This window comes from Cloeon dipterum, chromosome 3, assembly GCF_949628265.1.
Source record: "Cloeon dipterum chromosome 3, ieCloDipt1.1, whole genome shotgun sequence".
NCBI lineage: Eukaryota > Metazoa > Arthropoda > Insecta > Ephemeroptera > Baetidae > Cloeon > Cloeon dipterum.
In genome coordinates this window covers 13,486,692-13,506,669 of record NC_088788.1, presented here as the reverse complement: position 1 = coordinate 13,506,669, position 19,978 = coordinate 13,486,692, and the positions used below count along the sequence as shown (strand labels likewise).

Below are 19,978 nucleotides of genomic sequence, written 5' to 3'. Positions count from 1 at the left end.
AAGTATGTATGTATTATACATATATATGCCAATTATAGTAACGTTAAATAAAATTAAATAAAACAATATTCCCCATAGTTCTGCTCTATGAAATACTTTGTTTATTTGATTTTAAATCGATAAACTGACGAAACATAATTTCAAACAAATTAAGCTACTGCTCCCATCCTTGATTTATTTATTATTTTTTTTGAATGAATTTATTATTAAACGCATATATGCGTGCGACACTAATCCTATACAATCAATTCTTACAAGTCTTCGCTGCTGTTCTTAAACTAATTCTTTTTACTACACATTTCAAAATATGGTATTTTTCACACTGTTCTCCACAAAATCTACATTTACAAATCTCCTGAGGTTCATAATGGTACATCTGAGTTGCACAGAACAAAAAATAGTGATATCCATGGCATGCAAATCGAGTAAATACATGTCTATGATTTTATTTTTTCAATTATTTTTTAGACAAATTTGATTTAGGCTAGATGTCATAAATTTGTTTGGTGTTTACTTAATTTGAGCATTCAAAATAAAGTGAAATTATTATTGTTTTTATATTACAAAGAAATTTTAAAATAATTTATATGCAAAAAATGAATCAACATGAAATCCAACGTGATTCAAATTTAAAAAAACTGGCTAAAGTGCAAGAAGTGCGAATACCAAATAGTATTATCTATTCCCCAATAGCATTGGTTTTGTTTCTGAGTAAAGCAAAAATCTAAGTAAATTCAATCTTTAATTAAGTGATGTGGCTGTGTATGAAAAAGAAATTTTGAATCATATATATATATATATTATGCTTAACAATTTAACGCCATGGAATAATAAAAATCAACAATTTTTCTTTGCAAAAAGTCTGAAATTTACTTTTCCCTGTAGGAATAAATATCATTGTATTGAATTTACTCCAAAAATAGAACGATTTATTGTCTGTAAAATTTGCTTTAGCGTGATTCATCAGCTTAACACTGCTTCTTCTTGCTTTCAAGACTTCAGCAGCGCATTCAGGACACTTCATGTGTATCAAATGATAAAGAAATGCTAAGAATTACGATAATTACCAAATTATAGTGGAATTTGATTCCCTTTGTGCCTTGCATTCCCCACGGTCGTTATTAGCTTTTGCCCTTTGGAAAAAATTATTGAAAATTTAAGAGATTGGGCTAGATTTCATATCCGGACCGGGCCACACATGATGGCCACCCACTTAGTCTCCGCGAAAAAGCTTTAGTATGACTTGAAATAGAACAAATATAGCCAAAACACCAGGTGAAACCTTTTTCAAAAAATGGTGATAAGGAGAGAAACACCAATAGCCATCGCGACCATGACGATTTGTCCAAATCTGATTATTCAATGGTGAGAGAGGTATGCAACCTGCTGAACTGAGCCGCCGCGCAGGCTGCCTTTCTGAAGAAATGTGCGCTCCAACTAGTGGAGCAGGATTGCTCAATGCTCCCTTGGGATGTCGTTGCTCTTCCCAGGAGTTGTAAAAATAATATTTAAATTTGATCCAATTAATGTCGATAGCAATTATGATTTAATTTGTATTATGGGGATATAACTTCGATATTTTCACGACGAGAGTAAAATCAAACAGATCTGCTGTATTGACACTATACATATATTTAATAAATATAACTACACGTACACATAAGGGTGATAATTTCTGGAGTGACGATTGACGACTGAAATCGAGCCTGAAGTGCCTGAACACTCGGAATTATTTAATAAAAATTAATTGTTTTGATGCACCACTTTTCTATCGAGGACACGATGGCTGGATTAGCCAAATCACTTCATTAATCAAATGTGTTGAAATCTCAATCACTGTTTCCCAAATAAATTTACTGGAGTACAACAAAACGAGCTCTCCTCTCCCTCTCGAGCTCCCGCTATGAGCACTATGCAACGCTACGCCATAATTATGGCGCTTCCATCCGGCTTCATAGTAAATTTTTGACCACGATCAACACACCACATCATCATTGTTTGCAACACGCTAGATGTTAAATGTGAGCTTCTTTCTTGATTTAAAAGGTAAAGGTTTTAGAAAGATAACTCGAATTTAAACTTGGATCAGAAAACAGAAGCAGAAATAAATAGGAAAAATAGAAGCAAGCGCAAAATTTAAAAGATACAACTCAAATTTTGTGAGTTTTATTTTATTCATATTTTTCAGGGTTTTACCTGACGACATTTCGATCAATATTATTTGTAACGCGCATCTGACAATATTTTTTAACCAGCCCATTATGGCTCGCATTTTTAAGGCAATGGGAGCATATTATGGGGATCTTATTACTTGCTGCTGAACAACATAGACTGAAAAGGTGGTTATTAAAGTGACTAGATAAAAATGCTCAAATAGCTCAACTAGTTCGGAAACTCACTCGTGCCGACTCTCGCCTCTCGCTGGGACAGATTTTTGACGTTTTAATAAGCCACAGTCGCCCATTTTATTCGCTCAGCGGTGTTTTTGCGAACTCTCATAGCTGCCCTTGGGAAGTGCTGAGCAGATTATATCTAAAACATAGATTGAAATGCTATGCCAGCGTAGAATAATTTTGTGCTTGTCTCGTTTTTCTTTATTATATTTAAAATATTAATATTATGTCATATCGCATTAACAGAGTGAACCATAAAATCATGATGTTGTTGCTGTTATTAACATTAACTTGTGAGGTATTATTTCTAATTACGATATTTGAATGAATAATTTATGACGAGCGTTGAAATCGTTAAAAATTCAATTGTATCCTCAGGCCGTATGCATTAGTTTGAACGGACTTCCCTTCTTACCAACCCGTATCAAGCAAATCATCATACTGCAAAGTATTTCAATTAAAGCTGTACGCTTAATAAGGTCTCGACACCAAATTTTTCAGAGTCGGATCGTCGTTTCTACATCCAAAAGTGCTGTGAAAATATAGTATGCGCTAACTCCAACGTGACAGTAAGCAAATCATACAGAAAATTTTGCTTTGAAAATTATTCGGAATGAATAGCACTTTAATACAGCAACTACTAGTCAAAAGAATCAAGTGGCAACCACTCAACGCGTCACGCGGGGTATAACTAACAGATGCACCACATATATCACAGAAACGAATAAATGTAACACGATTTTATAGGCACTTTAAATGGTATCACTTCATCAACCATGACTTCAACATCCACCTCAACGACGACTTTTACCCCAACTTTAACCTCGACTTCAACTTCAGCCTCGACTACAACTTCAGCCTCGACTTCAACTTCAACCCCGACTTCAACTTCAACCCCGACTTCAACTTCAACCTCGACTTCAACTTCAACCTCGACTTCAACTTCAACCTCGACTTCAACTTCAACCTCTACTTCAACTTCAACCTCTACCACGACTTCAACTACAACTTCAACCTCAACTACCACCTCTACCACGACTTCGACCTCAACTACAACCACAACAACAGCTTCTCCATTCGTCCTAAATTGTAGAGCAGATGTACGTCTCATACTTTTTGAAATGATTTAAAAATAATAATGAAATGAAAAGCTCTCTCTCATGGACTCTTCAGGACTTGTTAATGGTTGATACGTTTGCTCATTTTGTATCTATAGCTATAAATTAATTTTTTTTAAGTTTCTCAGAACCCAGCTTCTGAAGGAGTATACCTGTCAGCTTGCGGAATCTTATACTTGGTCAGCGACCGGAATTTGGTACAAAAAAATCAGTCAATAAATTTAAATCAAACCAAAATTCAAGTTAAAAAATTTTACCGATGCCTCGAGATTTTGTTGCTTGCGGAGCATGACCGTGGCCAATTTTGCACCGGCTGAGAAGCTGAACTGCTTTTGGAAAACCGTCTTAACTAGTACATTGCATTATTTGATCAAATTATATTTTATGACGTTTGGTGCACAAAAGAGCTCTACTGGAACCAGGGCAACACACAGTTCTGGTTAGCAGGTTCAGCCAATGCAAGCTCATCGTACGTTACGGTGACAGGGGCTCCTACTGTTTTTACGTACCATCGCAACGGGCAAGTTCTGAACCCATCAAATTTGAGCACAGAAATGTGCTTGTACGGCAGCGTCTCTCAAGCCTCCTCTGACAGCGCGGCGATGACGTACGCCGTGGACACGTGCGGTATATCCCGACGGTTCACATGCGAGGTAGTATCTATATTCTTTGAAAATGATGATTTGAATTATTTAATTAATGTAATTGCAGACTCCCTTGTCACGAAATCTTTTCCCACCTTGTCCTGCTTGTACAGAAAATGTATATTTAAAGCCTCAAATTTAATGTTAAATGCTTGCGAGTAAAAGGTTATATTGAAACAGCCGACCCGTGTGGCTGCAATCAATCCTTTCGTCAGAATGGTCAACGACAGCACACCATACAACTCAGTTGTGTTTGAAACATCCAAGAAGTTGTTCAAATCTTGCAACAAGACGTATTTAGTTATCGAAACCAATGTATCAAACGTGCATATATTATAAAAACGACAAGAAAATAATTAATGTCATGTGTTGCAGACCGACTGGTTTCAGGCGTTGCAATGGTGTTGTGAACTTGGCTTTATACCATTGATGCTTGATAATGCTCAAAAAATTTGTTTGTCCAACCCTTCAACCAGTGAAAATAAAACTCACATTTTAAATGGTCAGTTGTCTGACGAGCTCACTTAATTAGGTAAGCTGCCATATGGGAGATACTGGAGTGGCGGAACTAACCAAGGACCGTTGAACGAGAACTCTTACGGCTGGTGTGGCAGCAGCAACAAAACTCTCATCACTGATTCAAGTCTGTGGCATCCTGGTCAACCCAATCTGCCATGGACAGAGAGATGCATCATGTTCATTTATGACGCTTCCAATGCAATGGTCATGCATGACTATTTCTGCGTAACGCTTGCATACCCTTTGTGTCAACTAATCTGATTGTTTGCAGATATGACAAATATCTGATTGTATATACGCAAGTAATAAAACAGAACAGTGAATATTGATATATCGATATGAACTATACCTGTACGTCTTCCGCCTCCAAAATAAATAATTGCTAATTCGACAAAAATTACAAAAAAAGTGGCAATTAGTACATGCGAAGGTACAGAATGATGTTTTAAATTATCTGTCAAATGATTATTGCCCTGAGAGGAAAATTTATTAATGAATATATAATGACTGGAATATTGCTTCAAATCAACCTCGATAAGACGAGGAAAAGATGAAATTAAACAAATTAAAGATGCGCAGATGGGTGATTTTCCGCTGCAGCAGGAATCAGCCAGTTATGCAACCTGCTGAGCCGAGCGGCCACGCAGGTTGCTTATGAACTAAAAATTGAATGCTCTTTCCCGTCCGCGGCGATGTGGCATTTCAAACCGCAACCCTGTGCATGGCTGTGAAATTAGAAATTAATGAGTTGATAAATGAGGAGCTCACATTTCTCAATATACTTTTTGATTGGTTCATCTTTTTCGAGATGGGCGACCCCCTGATAGCAAACATCTTGAAAATTCCGCGTGTCGATCGTCCCGATAAAATCGCAAACGAATAACATGCATGGGCGCACGGGCCTCATTGGAGGAAGCCCAGACCAACAAAAGACCAGCTCGTGTTCCTGCCCCCGCACCTCAGACTTTTAATTGAAACACTTATAGAGATCGTCCCGCGAAATTAATTCACGCATGCTGGAAAGGCGCAAAGTAGCAAGAAGTGAATCGGAAAGCTTTTGCAATCCTCCCAAATCTGAATGGACTCATCATTGCATGCAACGGGATTCAAACGAAGGCGCTTCAGCCCGCACTCGGTACCCATTAACAATAAGCATCGCTCGGACACTCACATTGCCACATGCACGTATAAAGAGTGCGCTCGTCAACAATGCGAGCTTGGTATATAGAGCTTGAAATGTTTAGAAAACCAAATACAACATGTTTAGTTCAATTTTAAACTTTAAACTACTGCGATGGCTCTTGGCTGCCCGCTCCAAATATGGCCAAAGCAAAAATTAAAGATTCCTCGTCGGCGAAATCCCTCACTTGCATTGCACGTATCGATCAGTTCAACGGATAATTTACGTCGTGTGGGATGGACAACGATGCAAAGTCTTGAGATGGAAATAGTAACTTCGTCTGATTTAATTTCGTCTCTGTCACTCTTTCTGCCAGGTGAAAATTTAGTCAGCGCACTATACAAACTGCATGCCCAGCCGCTCTCTGTAAACGTCCTCATCTCATATTTTCAAAAAATAAAAATATATAAATAAATATATTGTGTAAAAATGTGAATTCCGTCTAAAAGTTAAACTTTTGACGTTCCCGCAGTATCACTTATTGCGCGCATTAAATTTTACCTCACATATCGCGATGCGGCTCATATTATAATACCTCTATACATATACCCGCGTCAGCACCTCTGTAGGGAAGCCCTCCCTACGACACTCATTGTCAATGCAATTGAACATAAGAACATGACGTACTAAACATTCTATATAAGCTAAACTGACCAAATAAATGTGAGAGAAGATAATTAATATTATCCTTCTGTCTGGAGTAGGGCACTTGATGTTACATGCAGCAAAATGCACACTATAAAACAACATGCATTGGGTGAACATAATTACATAAGCATGACACGGCGAGCAAGGTGAGCTTACGCACATCGGTTCTAATAATAATAATACGTACGTTTGAAGTCTTAATATGAGCTTAATCAATTAAAATATTGACAATAGCTCACAAAAATAATACAGTATAAAATTTAGGTACGATTTCAAGCAACTAAAAATGCTCTCAATTAAAAGACAAACTGCGATTAATATTTTTGTGAGTAGGCATGCTGCCTTCCTAGCAACAGTCAACTCCACTACATATTGGGAAGGGAATACCCACAATTGCATAAAGTGTTATGTTGTATATATACCTTTTCTCATTCAAAATTAAGCTCTCTCTGCAAATTTGGCACAGTTAATCTGGCTTTGCAAAAAATATTTAAATTACAAGGAAGGTAACAGAGACGTCTGGCGTCATTTCGTTGGACTAACTATTCACGTGTCACGTGATCCGTCTAGCCGATCATACGATCTCCTTTCCCTTCCCTCCGTTATGCGCAGCGTTCGTATACCGTGCAGTGCCGGTGTGGCCTCGCCTCGCGTTTGTGCTCAAGCAGAGACTGAAAAGTATACGCGCTCAGCTGTTGGCCCGATGAGAGCTGCAACCTGCTCCTTCACAACGACTATGACTATTTAATGTTATAATATCTTTTTCTCTCTTCTCTACATTTGAAACAATGGGAATCGACGACATCATTTACATTGTCCTTCTTCTGTTCGCCATTGGCTTTGGCCATGTCCTTAAGAAAATTGAAGATCCCGAGCAAAGGAAATGGACAGCGTCTGCAGTCGGATTCATGATTATGCTTACTGTGTCCGGTCTGCACATCATTCATCCGCTCTTCTGCATTGCCATCAATGCCCTTATTATCACCTATGCTGATAAAATGTAAAATGTGTATAAATTTTGCTGATTTTATTTAATTTAAGATTTTTGTTGCAGGAAATGCCATATCTTCAGCTTCGTCTTTACTTTTGTTTACCTTTTCTTCTTCCGAACGACAATTTACTTCGGGATCCCGTACCCCCCAGGCCACACAAATTTGATTCACATGATGCTTACTTTAAAGGTCAAATTGCTTTTTTTAGTATAGAGTTGTTAATTAATAATGTTCCTAAATCAGCTAGTCGGGCTTTCTTTTGAAGTCCATGACACCTACAAGGCTAAGAAGAACTCAAGTGACAAGCATGAATTCCTGAAGCAAGAGCCGACACCAACTGACATATTTCATTATTCCTTGTGCTACATAGGGCTCCTAGCAGGTTTATATAAATATTTTGATTTTTATTTATAAAATATTAATCCAAAATTTCAAATTCAGGTCCCTACTACAGGTACAGGACCTATTACGACTTCATTTACTCTCCCTATTGGAAGTATACAGACTGCACTAAACAAATGACCAAGAGGTTTCTTCTCGCTCCAATGGCTGCAGTCATTTATATTGTGTTTTTGAATCTATTCCCATGGGAGGTAACATAATTGGAGCCTCACAGACTGAATACTTTTGAACTCCCAACTCAATTTCTCCACAGTACGGACAATCAGACGAGTTTGTTTATGAGCGACCTCTATGGTACCGGATCCTGTACATGCTTCCCCAGTTTTTGACCTTCCGAATGAGGCTTATGACCGGAATGGTGTTGTCGGAGTGCTCTTGCATAATCGCTGGTCTTGGAGCGTATCCCACTATCACCAGACCCAGGACAGGAACTGGTCCTCAGGACTACATCAAGCTGCTGGAACTGTATGCTGATGCCTAATTTCTCGTCTGAATTTTATATAATTATCTCAAACAAATTTCAGGGACGAGCATCCAGAGCAATTAAAAAAGGAAGACTACAATTTTGACACTGTCTACAACATCGATCCGTGGGGCGTTGACTTTTCACCCACTGTCCGGACTGGAATGCACTGCTGGAACACAACAGTCCAATATTGGTTGGCTGTGTACACTTACAAACGGATGAGCAACAAAAGCCTGAGGTAAGTCTGCTCTCAATTATAATTTTGTATCAATTATTAAAACTCCCATTTTAGGACTGCTTTCACCATGTTTATTTCGTCATACTGGCACGGCGTTTATATCGGCTACTATTTGTGCTTGGGGTCAGTGCCCTTTTATCTGCCAGTTGAAGATATTTATGACAAGCTCTACCGCCAGCCGTACTCTGGAACCAAGAGGAAAATCATCGACTGGATATTCTGGGTGCCCCGCTTGTTCGCGTTCTCCTACATGTCTTTGCCGTTTATTTACTTGTATCCTGACAAAATCATCAGAAATTGGGGTGCGATTTACTTCATGGGCCATGTAGTCAGCTTAGTTGCCTACATCATTGGATGCTTTTTGCGGAAAATGCACAGAAAGTCAAGTAAAGATTCTCAGCCAAAAAAGGAATTGATTGAAGGAGAAAAGGACCATGTAAAATCTGAATAATTTTCTAAGAGAGTAGAAAATAATCGTTTTCTGTGAAATCCTAAACCACAGTGTGATTGTGCGTGACCTTTTATAAAAAAGTTATGAATGAACGGCCCAGTTTCTCTATTATATAGTAGAGATTACCTTTATGTAACGGTAAAATATTGAAAACGAATTTTTTGTACATTGGGATTGGGGTGTTATCTGTTTCTGACGTTTCTGCTAAAATATTTTCGTTTAGAACAGAACTTGATCTACGCATGTGATTATAGAAAAAAGGTGAAATTTCAGATTGTTTTGTTTTAAAAATGAATTAATTATTAAACAAATTGAATTTTGTTTTTCTTAGTTATTTTTTTCAATAAACTCTGAAAACTTTAAATTTTAAAATGTGTTGTACAATCTCAAATTGAAAAATGTAGAATTTTAAATTTAAAAAAAAAATGGGTTGGTTATATATTATATTATACCGTGAAACATTATAGAAACTAAAAATAACCAAATAAATCAATGTGTCTGAATTTTCATAAAAAGTGTTCCAATTTTTCTCTTGCAAACCCCAATCACGTTTAATTTTTTGTGATTATTTTAGTTATTTTACGACTTGTCCCAGGTCCTAGATAGAGGTTCTCTTCGCGCTAAAATATTTTAAGTTGGATCCCCTGCTTGGATTGGATAAGCGATGAGGCGAAGATCCCAGTGCGCAGTCGCAATGCTAGAGTTTAAGACTGGAGCTCTGTTGTTGTTTTATTCCCATGCAACCACGTGTGTTTAGCTCACATCAGTTGTGTTTCGCAGTTCACCGTCTTTCTAATTTCTCTGCTGACTTTTTAATTTAAATTTTAAAGTAGATATGGCCCGGAAAAGAAAGGTACAAACCAATTTGTGTTTGTTGTGACTGTAGATCATCAAAAATTGAATTTGACTTTCTAGGGACGTTCAGTTCGGCGCAACAAAAACAAAGCACCTGGCGAGGGAAACGAGCCAGAAGAACTGACCAGGGCACCTCATTCATTTGTTATTACCCGTGGTAGCACCAGTGGCTATGTTCAAGAACTGACCAAAGATTTCAGAAAGGTCATGGAGCCATTTACTGCTGTCAACCTCAAGGTTTGGTGTTTCCTAAAAAAAAATAGCCGGCACAATAACAACAATTTAATCTTTCAGGAACGTAAAACAAACAAACTCAAGGACTTCGTGTCCATCGCCGGCCCTCTACATGTGTCGCACCTCGTCATTTTCACCCAGACCGACATGTCCATTTACATGAAAATTGCAAAGGTTCCTAGAGGACCTACAATGACGCTCAAAGTGCTGGACTATGTTTTGGCTAGAGACGTTCTTTCATCGCTGAAGAAGCCCATTGCCAGTGACAAAATGTTCGCGAGTGCGCCTTTGGTGGTGCTCAATAGTTTTTCTGGTGAAGGAATGCATTTGAAACTGCTTGCATCTGCTTTTCAAAATATGTTCCCCTCTATCAATTTGACCAAGGTACAAAAAATGTTTTTTTTTTTAACTTTTATTTCATATCAGATCTATCGTTAGGTGAAGTTGAGCACAGTACGACGGTGTTTGCTGCTGAACTACGACCCTGAGACAAAACTGATCGACTTCAGACACTATGCGATTAGAGCCGTGCCAGTGGGACTGAACAGGGGCGTGAAGAAAATAGTTCAGAGCAAGATTCCTGACTTGTCTAAGTTTGATGATATTTCTGAGTATATCAACCGGTAAGAGAGAACCTTTGAAAGGCATACACAAATGGCTTAAATTTAAATAATCAGTGATGGTGCTGCGTCAGAGAGCGAGGCTGAGGACGATCCAAACAGCCATGTGGTACTGTCCCAAGATCTTCCTTCGAGAGGAGCAGTTGCATCTGCTAATACGGCAATTAGACTTTCGGAACTTGGACCTAGGCTTACGTTGCAGGTTAGTTAAATTTTGTACATAAATAATTTGAATGAAAATTTTCCATTTTGCGTTGTAGCTTGTGAAAGTTGAAGATGGTCTGATGGGCGGAAATGTCATGTACCACGAGTTTGTGTCAAAGACCGAAGAGGAAAAGAAAGCAATAAGCAAACTCAGAAATGAGAGAAAGTAAATATTTATATTTTTTAATAAATCTTGTTAAAAACAAAAACTGTGAATTAGGCAAATAAAGGAAGAGCGCAAGAAGATTCAAGAGAACAATTTGAAGAGGAAGCTTGATGCTAAGGAGGAGCACAAGCGCAAATCTTTGAAGGGCCAAATGAAGAATGAAGAGCCTATGGAGGAAGCAGTGGATGATGATGTGGAATACTACAAGAAAGAAGTTGGCCATGCTCCTGACGAAGGTGAGGAAAGGGCTGGGAATTTATCCGAGATTAAACAATATCTAGATTGTTTTTTATTATTAATTCTGTGGCTATCCTGCTACAAAATAATTTTTCTCGCAGCTGGTTTCAATACCGATATAATCCAACTGACAAATAGGAGTAACAATTTTAGATTTTCCTCGTAATTTAGTTATTTAATCATTTGACAATATTTTATTTTTAGCTGTTGGTGAAAAATCTTTACAAGTAGAATTTAACATAAAATCAGCACAAAAACCAAAATAAACGGGCCATATGTACTTGCTTTATTTAATATTTGATAGGATAAACTGAAAACCATCTATTTAAGTTCTTAAACAAATTATTATTATTGTTGTTTTTGTCTTAAAGTGCCGCGTCAAATCAGTCACGAAGAACGGGATTCACAATATTATGCAAACTTCCAACGCTTCAGGGAAAATTGCAAGAGTCATGAAACATCCATTCTTGTATTTTTCAGGACTCTTTGAAGCACCAAGAGCAAAGAAGCCCAAGTACAGCCCATTCGACAAACTCCGAAAAAATAAGAAGAATCAGGATAGCAGGGATAGCGGTTCCAAGAGTAATACTAAAGTACCAAGCGGAAGACAGAAGTACATCGCTACAAAAAATACGCTGAAGAATACAACAGGTGGCAAGAGAGGTGGCAAGGGTGGAGGCAGGGGAGGTGGAAGGGGAGGAGGCAGGGGTGGAAAAAGACGCTAATTCATTATTGGTCTAAGAATAAATTTATTTAAGAAATAATCCACTTGTTTATATACTCATACAAGCCTTTTTCTAACGCAGACAGAGAAAATTCGTTTTTCCCAGCAATTCCATACTGCATCAAGTCTTTGCAGCTACAATAATTCCGGATTCCAGCTCTTTTGCACAAGAACAAAAGCTGCTCCAGCATTTTCTCTGTGAAAATATCTTTGTCGCTTTTTTGGGAGCTAAAGGTAGCATTCAAGAGCTCAACAATGGGTCGAAGATGCCTTTCTTGAGCAGGAACTTTATCAACCAACAAAGATAATGCCACCAGCACACTGCCTCGAGTTTCCAGCTGTAAGAAAAAGAAAAAAATAAATACCAGACTTCATTAGGTGAAAAGAGGTTCTTGCCAATTCCGCATTGGTCCATGCAGTTTGCAGGAGGATCAAAATGTTAGCAGACAAAGGACACTCAGTATTGTCATTAGTAGGTGCTGGTGGGAGAGAGGTGATCACTCCATTGATCCAGCTGATCAGGCCTGAACTGAGAATCAGCCTTTTAGCAGCACCCGGAATCTTCACCACCGAAATGAAAATTTGCAGAATGTCCTCCTGTTAGAACGAGATTTAGTAAATTTTTAGCAAAGTTAAAGTTTGAAGTAGTATTACCTTAGCCTTAGAGTCTGACAGAGGCGAGATGTAGAACGCGGCCAATATCTTCGATGCAAAGGACGAGAAGAACAACTCAAAATCCTTCTCATTGCGCAGCCCATTTTTCAGCACATTAAAAATCCATTGTCGATGTGTCCTGTTTTGAATATTCAAGATAAAATATAATGCGTTTTAAAATTCGAAATTACTTACTTGTGACTTGGCTCAGAGCTGTGCATCATTCGCAAGAAGTTGGGAAGATCAGTCAAGTCAATTGATTGCTTGGCGAGCAAGTACATGTTCAAAACTTGGTACATGTCATGCTCAGGGTTAGAAACAACCAGGGCAGAACGAGCCAAGAAAAGAGCGATAACTGGCGGTAGCTGAACATCTGGGGCGTTGCTCAAAGTGAACCGGAGAGTGTCCATGAAATGCAGCCAAAACTTTTTCTCAAAGGATATTCTACAAATGGTTAACATTGAATTACACATTTTGAAACAAATTGTGACAACTTTACCTTCCAGCTTCGTAGTGGAAGTACAATCTGGAAATTATTAGGGCGGCAAGGTTGCGAATTCCACCATCTTCAGAAGCAAACGCCATCAAAGTTAGAGGCAGTGCATTCCTGGTGAACAGCCAAGGCTGCAGAAGGACCTCAGGCTGTAGAATTTGCGCAAATAACGGCAGCAGAAAGGCTGGATCATACAATCGAGCGTCGACCAACGAGGACTCGTTCGCCATGCCTCTCTTGATTGGAAAGCTGAGAATATAATTCAAACGTCAGTTTATGTCTAAATATCACATTATTTATTAACTCACTATGATAGCGTCAAAGAAACTCTATGTGAGTCCAAGTTGTGTAGAATCTGGGATGGACTTGGTTGGTTCTGAAGCGATTTGCCAAGATGCGATCGCAAGGAATAACGAGTGATTGCAGCTTCACCCCAAAGCAGTGGCTGGAGCTCTTTGAAACTGATCCCTTGGTTTTCATACTTGGCCAATAGCTAGAAAGAATTGACTTAACCTGAATCTTCACCAACCATTGCAAACTTACCTTGAAAACAATTTGGTCGCATTTGGAGAGAGAAGCGTTGTAGGCTCCAAGTAGCACTGGTAATAGATTAGGACTCATCAGATTTGGATCAGCAGAGGTCAGAGAGTCCAGGAGCAGCAATATTCCCTCTGGAAACAATTGAAAAGTTAACAATTTATTTTGAGGGACAAATAGTACAAACCTTTCTTTGCGTCTTCGTAGCCCAGCAGGCATTGCATAGTAAGCGAGTGGGACAGAAGCATGCTGAGAACTGTCGAGTACGATTTTTTGTCTGTGACTCTGGGTAAGATCGCAGCCAAACTTTTGAGCAGAGGACATTCACTACCAATTCCGTTTTTAAGGCTTAATTTTATGAAATTGGCGATTTCATCTTCTTTTGTGGCTGAGAGAATGCCTTCATCACTACAGCTCTCCAGTATCTGGATCAGGTGCCCACAAAAGACAGGCAGCAGCTCTGTGCGAAAAAGAGTTGCGATGATGAAATTTACCTCAAAATTAATTTTCTTACCTTTTGAGCTTTCTTTCTCTAGGGACTGCGCGATACTTCTCAAAATCCACGCAACCAGGTCAGCAATGTGCTTGCCCGACTTGGTAAACAAGTTGCAAATCACGTTTGCAACAACCGCCTCGGAAGCATAACTACCCTGCAGAGACTTTGCAATCTTTTTCAAGGATGTGGATTTGTCTGTAAAAGGCAAATCAATTCATCAGTGAAAATCTTAAAATGAAAAATTCTAAATTACCAAAGCAAGAGGTAATGAGGTTGATCAACGCCTCTTCATTATCTGCAAACAATTGTACAGTGCTCGCGCTTGGATTTGAGACAATATTTTTCAGCTCATCCTAAAAATAGAGGGAAATATAGAATATTTATTATCATTATAGATAAACATACCTGGACACTAGGCCAAAGAATGGCTTCAAATTCAGTGAGGTCGACTTTTCCTCGGACCTGCAGCTTCCCATATGCAGGTAAACTCCTTGATAAATCAGCTTGTTTGGCCCACTTCTCTAATTCAGCAAGGTTCACGTCAATCCACTGAAGACACAGTAAAGCTACTTTCACGCAGGGGACGCTATCATTCTTGAGCAACTTCATCACATAGTCTAAATGATAATATTTTAAGCACCACATATAATCGTCAACTAACTGCACTGACCTGTTGATATACTCTTCATGTGATGTGGGTAAACACTTAAGTAGTTCAAAAGTGCATTTTGAAGATGCTCCAAATCTCTGTTTTTTACTTTAAGCAACTCAAAGAAAATGTGAAGACACTGTTCGAAGTCCTTCTCTTCAAATGCTATCTGCCGCGCCTGACCAGCCATAATTTCTCTCAATATCAGGACTCTTTGAAGAAGGCTTGAGAGCATGGATGCTGTTTTGGTTTGGTAAGTTTGATAATTTTGAAAGCAAATGAATATTACTTAGCAGCTCAGAAGAATTGACTTTGTCTGACGTCCAAACTGTAGGTGGTAGAGAAAGCAATCGCTTCATCAGATCATGCACTTCTTCTAAGTCCAAATTCAGGTTGAGGAGCAATTCGCCAATCATATGAGCTTTGGACCAACTCAATTTGCTAAATAAATTAGCCGTGAGGGATGATAACAATTTTTTATTTGATATAACTACCTTAGTTTATCTCCTTTGATGCTGAGACATTTTTTCACTCCTTGCAAAGCTTTCAGACGGATGGAGGCCAGAGATGGGTGGTCTTTCATGGCAGAAATAACTTTGATCAAGAAGAAGTTGGTGGCAATATCAGCTGGGTTAGTTGCTTGCATGGAGAAAGCATTCAGTAACACAGGATGACAAACAGCCAACTCCAAGCAACTCAAATGATTGCCCAGTGGAATGATTTTCTGGAGTAACATTAAATTAGCATAACCAAGCAAAATTTTCCAAGTTTGACTGACCAAAAGCTTTTCGATCGCCTTCCAGTGCGAATTTGAGGCCTCTTCGTCAAATGTGCCGCTTTCAATTTTAAGGGCAACACTGTACAAAACCATTCGGCTGAGTTGCTTCAGCTTGAAGAAATCTTCATCTAAATCCTTGGGCAGCTTTTGCTTGTCTCCAGCAAGAAAATCGTAAAACTTTCCCTCTTTGGGTTCAAGAAGGTTCCTTGGTAAATTGTATGGATTCTAAACGAGATATATTGAAAACAAAAATTCTTATGCTAAAGCAAAATACCTTACTTTAATAAACGAAGAAAATATATCAGGGAAGAGTCCACTGTTGTTTTCAATCACCTTGATCAAGTTGCAAGGTGTTGATTGCTGGATCAGAAGCTGAATGGTTGCTCTGGGAATCATGTGTTGCAACGCATCAAAGTGTTGCTTGAATGCCTTCTCCTTCATGAGTTGCAAAAGAACAACAATCAGGGGGCTAAACGCTACATCTTGATATGGACTGGTGAATCCCTGGCTATTGGTATCGCTCTCCTGATTCAAATCTGAGAAAGATTTTAATTTAAAGGAAATTTTCAGTCAATAAAATCGAACCTCCAAGTATTTCGTCCAAGAGGGCTGAATGCACCTTGGAGACACTTTGCTGGCCGCTGCTGATGATTTCATACTGCTTGTCAGTGTAGTCCAGAAGATTTTTAGCCAAAAGGACCAGAGCGGCAGACAGAGCTGACTTGCAATCTTTCCTGTCATCAGTGCTCTGCACCCAGACATTCAGCTCATCATTGTTCTCGATCATAATGCCAATTTGGGCAAGAATTTTCGACAAAGTCCGACGAGCCTCAGCATTTTGGAAGCTTCCATGGACAAGAATTTCTACTGCCCACGAAAACAAAGTCTGTGAAAATAAAAGATGAGTTAGTCGCAGAAATTGAATTTAGGACCACGCTTTATACCTCATGTGGAGAGATTGTGAGGTGGTCAAAATTGGTGAGCAGGCACACAGCCTTGACTTTCATACTGTCAGCTTCTGCGTCGTCGTCAAGCATGTCAACCGCGCTCTTGATGGAGCTCAAAATTTTCGAAGCAGCTCCTCTACCCCAACTGATCTCCAGCCAGTGTGGGAGCCACTCTTGATATGCCAAAAGAAGCAGAACGTACGTGGATAGTTGGTTTGAGTGCGTTGGGGGCTGCAACGCATGCCCGCTGATTGCTTCTGGTGCCGCAAGGTCCATGTTGGTGATCTTAAAAATCAAGACAAATTGCATAAAATTTAACAGTATGAATCATTGCTTGGAATTACTTACTTTTGAGCTTTCCATAATAGGAATTCCATGCTTCTTTTTTTCACAATCAGATATTTCCTCTGGTTGGGCTTGGTTGTCATACAAAGTGATCAAATTCCATGCGTCCCAAACAAGTGACACAGAGGGAATGATTTTTGATAGTTGGTGCTGGATTTGCGCTCTCGTAGAATCTAGGGACTTTTGATCAAAGGAAAACAAGTCCTTGGCTTTCTCTAGGTGGCAACTTAGGCGGGACAGAATGCATGTTAGAAGTCGAGCAGTTGCCTCTTTCACAGCTGCGTGTGAATGCGAGAGGCCAGGAAAGAGCACGGCTTTCATCACTGTAATGGGAAGGGCCAAAGAGCAAATCATGTTTGCTACCACCTTTGGATTGGGTCTTGTGTTTTCCTGGATGGTGAATGCGCTCATGTCCACTGATTCCAGCACCTAAAAATAAGGAAATTTACTGTAGAAAAATTAATAATTGGATTTGGTTCTTTTATACCTTGATCACAAATTCTAAGGTGCGCAGCCAGGTCAGAGTTGGCCTTGGAGTCAGCGACTCAATGTAAATAGCCAAAAGTGGTCTGAGCAGAGTTGGGCAAGTTTTTAGAACTTCGATTGAGAGTTCACTCTTCAAATGACAGTCCCAAGGTCTTTGCAATTTCTACAACATAATTATTACTGATGATTTCTTTTTATTATAAACATGAAAGCTTACTCTGAGAACGGAAAAAGACTGCATGTTGTGATTTTGAGGCATGTCCGCATTGTGCGAGGGGAAGGACACCCCAAACTTGTAAGACGTAAGCAGGACTTTAAAAAAGGTGTGCACACTTTCTTGCACAAGTTTCAAATCATCTTCAGCCACCTGGACAGATAACATAATGAGACTCAAACCTAAGAGGCAGCAACAATTTGTACCAATTTCATTTCCAATGTTTTCTTTTTCTTAGCATATCTCTTGAAGGAATCTTTTGGACCTTGCCACTCATACAACGTAACTAATGCTTCTAGCACTTTAGTATGAAACGCCTTTTGTTTCAGTTTTTTGCTGACATTGAGGTTTTCGACAACCATCGTCCTGATAGTCGTCAAAGCCAAATTGACCAAAGAGGCCCTGTCTCGAGTCAAACCAAGCATAGCAGATCCAATTATATCTTTAAACACAGATTATCAATATTTCAAAATTTATATCAGATTATAATCACTTACTCCCTTTGGACAAAAGCAACTGGATTGTGTTGGTTTCTTTGTCAACCAAAAAAGCCATCAAAAAGTGTATGAAACTTTTGCGGATCTGCAAAAAGCCTTTGATCATCTCGGATTTGTTTCCCTGGCCACTGGTCAACCATCTTATCTCATCCTTTCCGAGATCAATGACGCGAAGCACCTCCTTTGCAACTCTTGGGGACAGACTCACCATAGCTATTAAGGTCAAATCATTAGCATAGTTAATAACAAATATAATTGTTTTTTACCTGTCAGGAGCTTTAAACCAACAAGAACTCTAAATGGCTTTGGAGATGGTTTCAGTAGAGAATTTAGGAAAGGGGCAGAAGTTTGGATGAGCTTCAAAGCTGCTTCTTCAGATTCAGCCTGTTTCTCAGGGAAATCTCGCAGGGTTCTAAAGTGTCAAATTTCATTTTTCACGTTTATACAGTCCATTGAAACCATACCTCAAGAAAATAACCGTCAAAATCCTAAAACCTGCAATTGCACTTCCAGGATCAACATGCCGTAATTCCGAGAGGGAGTTCAAAATCTCAGTGCTGCTGCCACCAGCTTGCATGTAAAGGTCAACATGATCAACCTTGTCCTCAGAGGTATCGTGTAAGTCCTTGGCAAACATTTTCAGCTCTATATGATCACACGGATGAGAAGAATTAAAAATGATTTTTAATTTTGTTCACCTGTCCCAGCCTCTCTTGAAAATAATTTTTTTCTAAGTTTGACGGCGTCAAACTCATGTTTTACAGCATTCCCGAATGAGTTCGTTGGTTTCTTCAATTCCCCCTGTTCCGAGTCTTCTGACATCTGACTTTCCCTATACCAAATATATAATAAATAAAATCAAAGTGATATTTTAATATCATGCATACTCAGAATCATCATCTTCGTCTTCGCTTTCAGGCTCTTCAATTTTGCGTTTTCTTTGGACAGGAGAAGTCTCCAGCGCTTCTGATTTTAGCTTCTCACTCTTCATTTTCGGTTTTTGTCTGCAGGTCATGCGAAAAAAATTTCTGTCAATTCGGTACTCTACTTCTGAGAGAATGAATAATGTATTTTGAATGTTATTATTTCTTTACTCTCTTTTCTAAATCTGTTCTAAATTCACAAATTACAATTCTTACTTCGTGGAGATGGAATTATCCTGGTTATGGTCATCAGCTAACACCGGCATTGGCGGTGAACCAGCAGAATGATCTCTCAAAACAAAACTTTCAAAAATTTTAAATACAGAATCTAGCAATATGTACTTCTACAAAACAGCCGCTGTAGCACGTGTGTTGCGTGTTGTGGGTGTTCGTATGTTGTGTACTCCCAATGGTCCCACTCCCACAGTTGCAGTAGAACCAACGTGATAAAGTCAACGCGCTAAAATCTATTCACGAAATCTCTCTTCCCATTACAACACTACGTAATTTGTAAAGAATTTAGAAGTCAGATATTGTGAGTTACAGGAAGAAACCGAATTGTGTACAATGAGTAACAATTAGAGACGTTCATTTTTAAAAAAAGTGTAGATTTTTTACATTTTCATAGTTGATTTCCTGCTTTTCTCTTATTTTCTATGAAATGTTTACTTGAAAATTCTAATGTTTCCTTAAGTTTCTTCTCCATTCAATGTTTCCCCGTTTATATAATTGCTCAAGTCTGGAGATCACAAAATTCAGTGTAAATCATGCATCGGATAGCAAATTAATTATCGTTGTTTTCAAACATAACCAATATAATTGAAATAATTAAACGGGTTCCACTATAGTAATATTACGCATCAGCGGC

The 19,978-nt window shown here is 38.8% G+C and overlaps 4 protein-coding genes across 6 annotated transcripts; 3 read left to right on the top strand and 1 right to left on the bottom strand.

Annotated features, from left to right (window-relative positions):
• The first annotated feature begins 1,982 nt into the window (after nt 1–1,982).
• Nucleotides 1,983–5,005, top strand: LOC135940308 (serine-rich adhesin for platelets-like). 2 transcript variants are annotated; one of them, XM_065485147.1, is made up of 14 exons: nt 1,983–2,046; nt 2,640–2,691; nt 2,772–2,841; nt 2,895–2,962; nt 3,015–3,078; nt 3,141–3,493; nt 3,545–3,578; nt 3,632–3,708; nt 3,755–3,863; nt 3,917–4,164; nt 4,223–4,273; nt 4,336–4,470; nt 4,531–4,630; nt 4,688–5,005. In XM_065485147.1, exons 2-14 carry the CDS (start codon nt 2,656–2,658, stop codon nt 4,933–4,935), a joined length of 1,593 nt encoding a protein of 530 aa, XP_065341219.1. In that variant the 5' UTR covers nt 1,983–2,046; nt 2,640–2,655; the 3' UTR covers nt 4,936–5,005. The 2 variants fall into 2 exon arrangements, with proteins under 2 accessions (XP_065341219.1, XP_065341218.1); XM_065485146.1 differs by lacking the exon at nt 1,983–2,046 and having other exon boundaries at nt 2,555–2,691.
• A 2,155-nt stretch (nt 5,006–7,160) lies between these two features.
• On the top strand, nt 7,161–9,567 carry frj (farjavit). The gene is made up of 7 exons (XM_065484768.1): nt 7,161–7,502; nt 7,557–7,683; nt 7,738–7,876; nt 7,936–8,087; nt 8,150–8,361; nt 8,421–8,600; nt 8,655–9,567. Exons 1-7 carry the CDS (start codon nt 7,291–7,293, stop codon nt 9,049–9,051), a joined length of 1,419 nt encoding a protein of 472 aa, XP_065340840.1. The 5' UTR covers nt 7,161–7,290; the 3' UTR covers nt 9,052–9,567.
• Nucleotides 9,568–9,760: 193 nt separating this feature from the next.
• ppan (Brix domain-containing protein peter pan) lies at nt 9,761–12,131 on the top strand. Its single transcript, XM_065482692.1, has 8 exons — nt 9,761–9,904; nt 9,967–10,143; nt 10,201–10,524; nt 10,579–10,763; nt 10,818–10,962; nt 11,021–11,130; nt 11,185–11,366; nt 11,848–12,131. The coding sequence occupies exons 1-8, from the start codon at nt 9,887–9,889 to the stop codon at nt 12,090–12,092; spliced, it is 1,386 nt and encodes a 461-aa protein (XP_065338764.1). The 5' UTR covers nt 9,761–9,886; the 3' UTR covers nt 12,093–12,131.
• Nucleotides 12,097–19,608, bottom strand: LOC135938771 (uncharacterized). 2 transcript variants are annotated; one of them, XM_065482691.1, is made up of 28 exons: nt 19,327–19,608; nt 19,075–19,191; nt 18,886–19,019; nt 18,652–18,832; nt 18,454–18,599; nt 18,188–18,400; nt 17,897–18,132; nt 17,694–17,843; nt 17,478–17,639; nt 16,994–17,419; nt 16,643–16,930; nt 16,284–16,584; nt 15,978–16,234; nt 15,699–15,923; nt 15,415–15,644; nt 15,210–15,361; nt 14,942–15,160; nt 14,677–14,888; nt 14,525–14,624; nt 14,290–14,466; nt 13,963–14,235; nt 13,782–13,909; nt 13,547–13,731; nt 13,245–13,487; nt 12,941–13,189; nt 12,746–12,884; nt 12,488–12,688; nt 12,097–12,429 (listed from the first exon to the last, which is right to left on the bottom strand). In XM_065482691.1, the coding sequence occupies exons 1-28, from the start codon at nt 19,374–19,376 to the stop codon at nt 12,121–12,123; spliced, it is 5,703 nt and encodes a 1,900-aa protein (XP_065338763.1). In that variant the 5' UTR covers nt 19,377–19,608; the 3' UTR covers nt 12,097–12,120. The 2 variants fall into 2 exon arrangements, with proteins under 2 accessions (XP_065338763.1, XP_065338762.1); XM_065482690.1 differs by having other exon boundaries at nt 12,238–12,688; nt 18,194–18,400.
• Between the last annotated feature and the right edge of the window lie 370 nt (nt 19,609–19,978).

Bases quoted from the DNA above. Each gene is read 5' to 3' on its own strand.
- LOC135940308 (XM_065485146.1), top strand. From the start codon at position 2,620: ATGTCATATCGCATTAACAGAGTGAACCATAAAATCATGATGTTGTTG. The intron at 3,494-3,544 runs GTACGTCTCATA...TGAAATGAAAAG, and splicing joins TCCTAAATTGTAGAGCAGAT to CTCTCTCTCATGGACTCTTC. The intron at 4,274-4,335 runs GTATATTTAAAG...ATATTGAAACAG, and splicing joins GTCCTGCTTGTACAGAAAAT to CCGACCCGTGTGGCTGCAAT.
- LOC135938771 (XM_065482691.1), bottom strand. From the start codon at position 19,376: ATGCCGGTGTTAGCTGATGACCATAACCAGGATAATTCCATCTCCACG. The intron at 18,600-18,651 runs GTATGGTTTCAA...TTGACACTTTAG, and splicing joins TTGACGGTTATTTTCTTGAG to AACCCTGCGAGATTTCCCTG. The intron at 17,420-17,477 runs GTATAAAAGAAC...CCTTATTTTTAG, and splicing joins CCTTAGAATTTGTGATCAAG to GTGCTGGAATCAGTGGACAT.
- frj (XM_065484768.1), top strand. From the start codon at position 7,291: ATGGGAATCGACGACATCATTTACATTGTCCTTCTTCTGTTCGCCATT. The intron at 8,362-8,420 runs GTATGCTGATGC...AACAAATTTCAG, and splicing joins TACATCAAGCTGCTGGAACT to GGACGAGCATCCAGAGCAAT. The intron at 8,601-8,654 runs GTAAGTCTGCTC...CTCCCATTTTAG, and splicing joins ATGAGCAACAAAAGCCTGAG to GACTGCTTTCACCATGTTTA.
- ppan (XM_065482692.1), top strand. The intron at 10,144-10,200 runs GTTTGGTGTTTC...TTAATCTTTCAG, and splicing joins TTACTGCTGTCAACCTCAAG to GAACGTAAAACAAACAAACT. The intron at 11,131-11,184 runs GTAAATATTTAT...ACTGTGAATTAG, and splicing joins AAACTCAGAAATGAGAGAAA to GCAAATAAAGGAAGAGCGCA.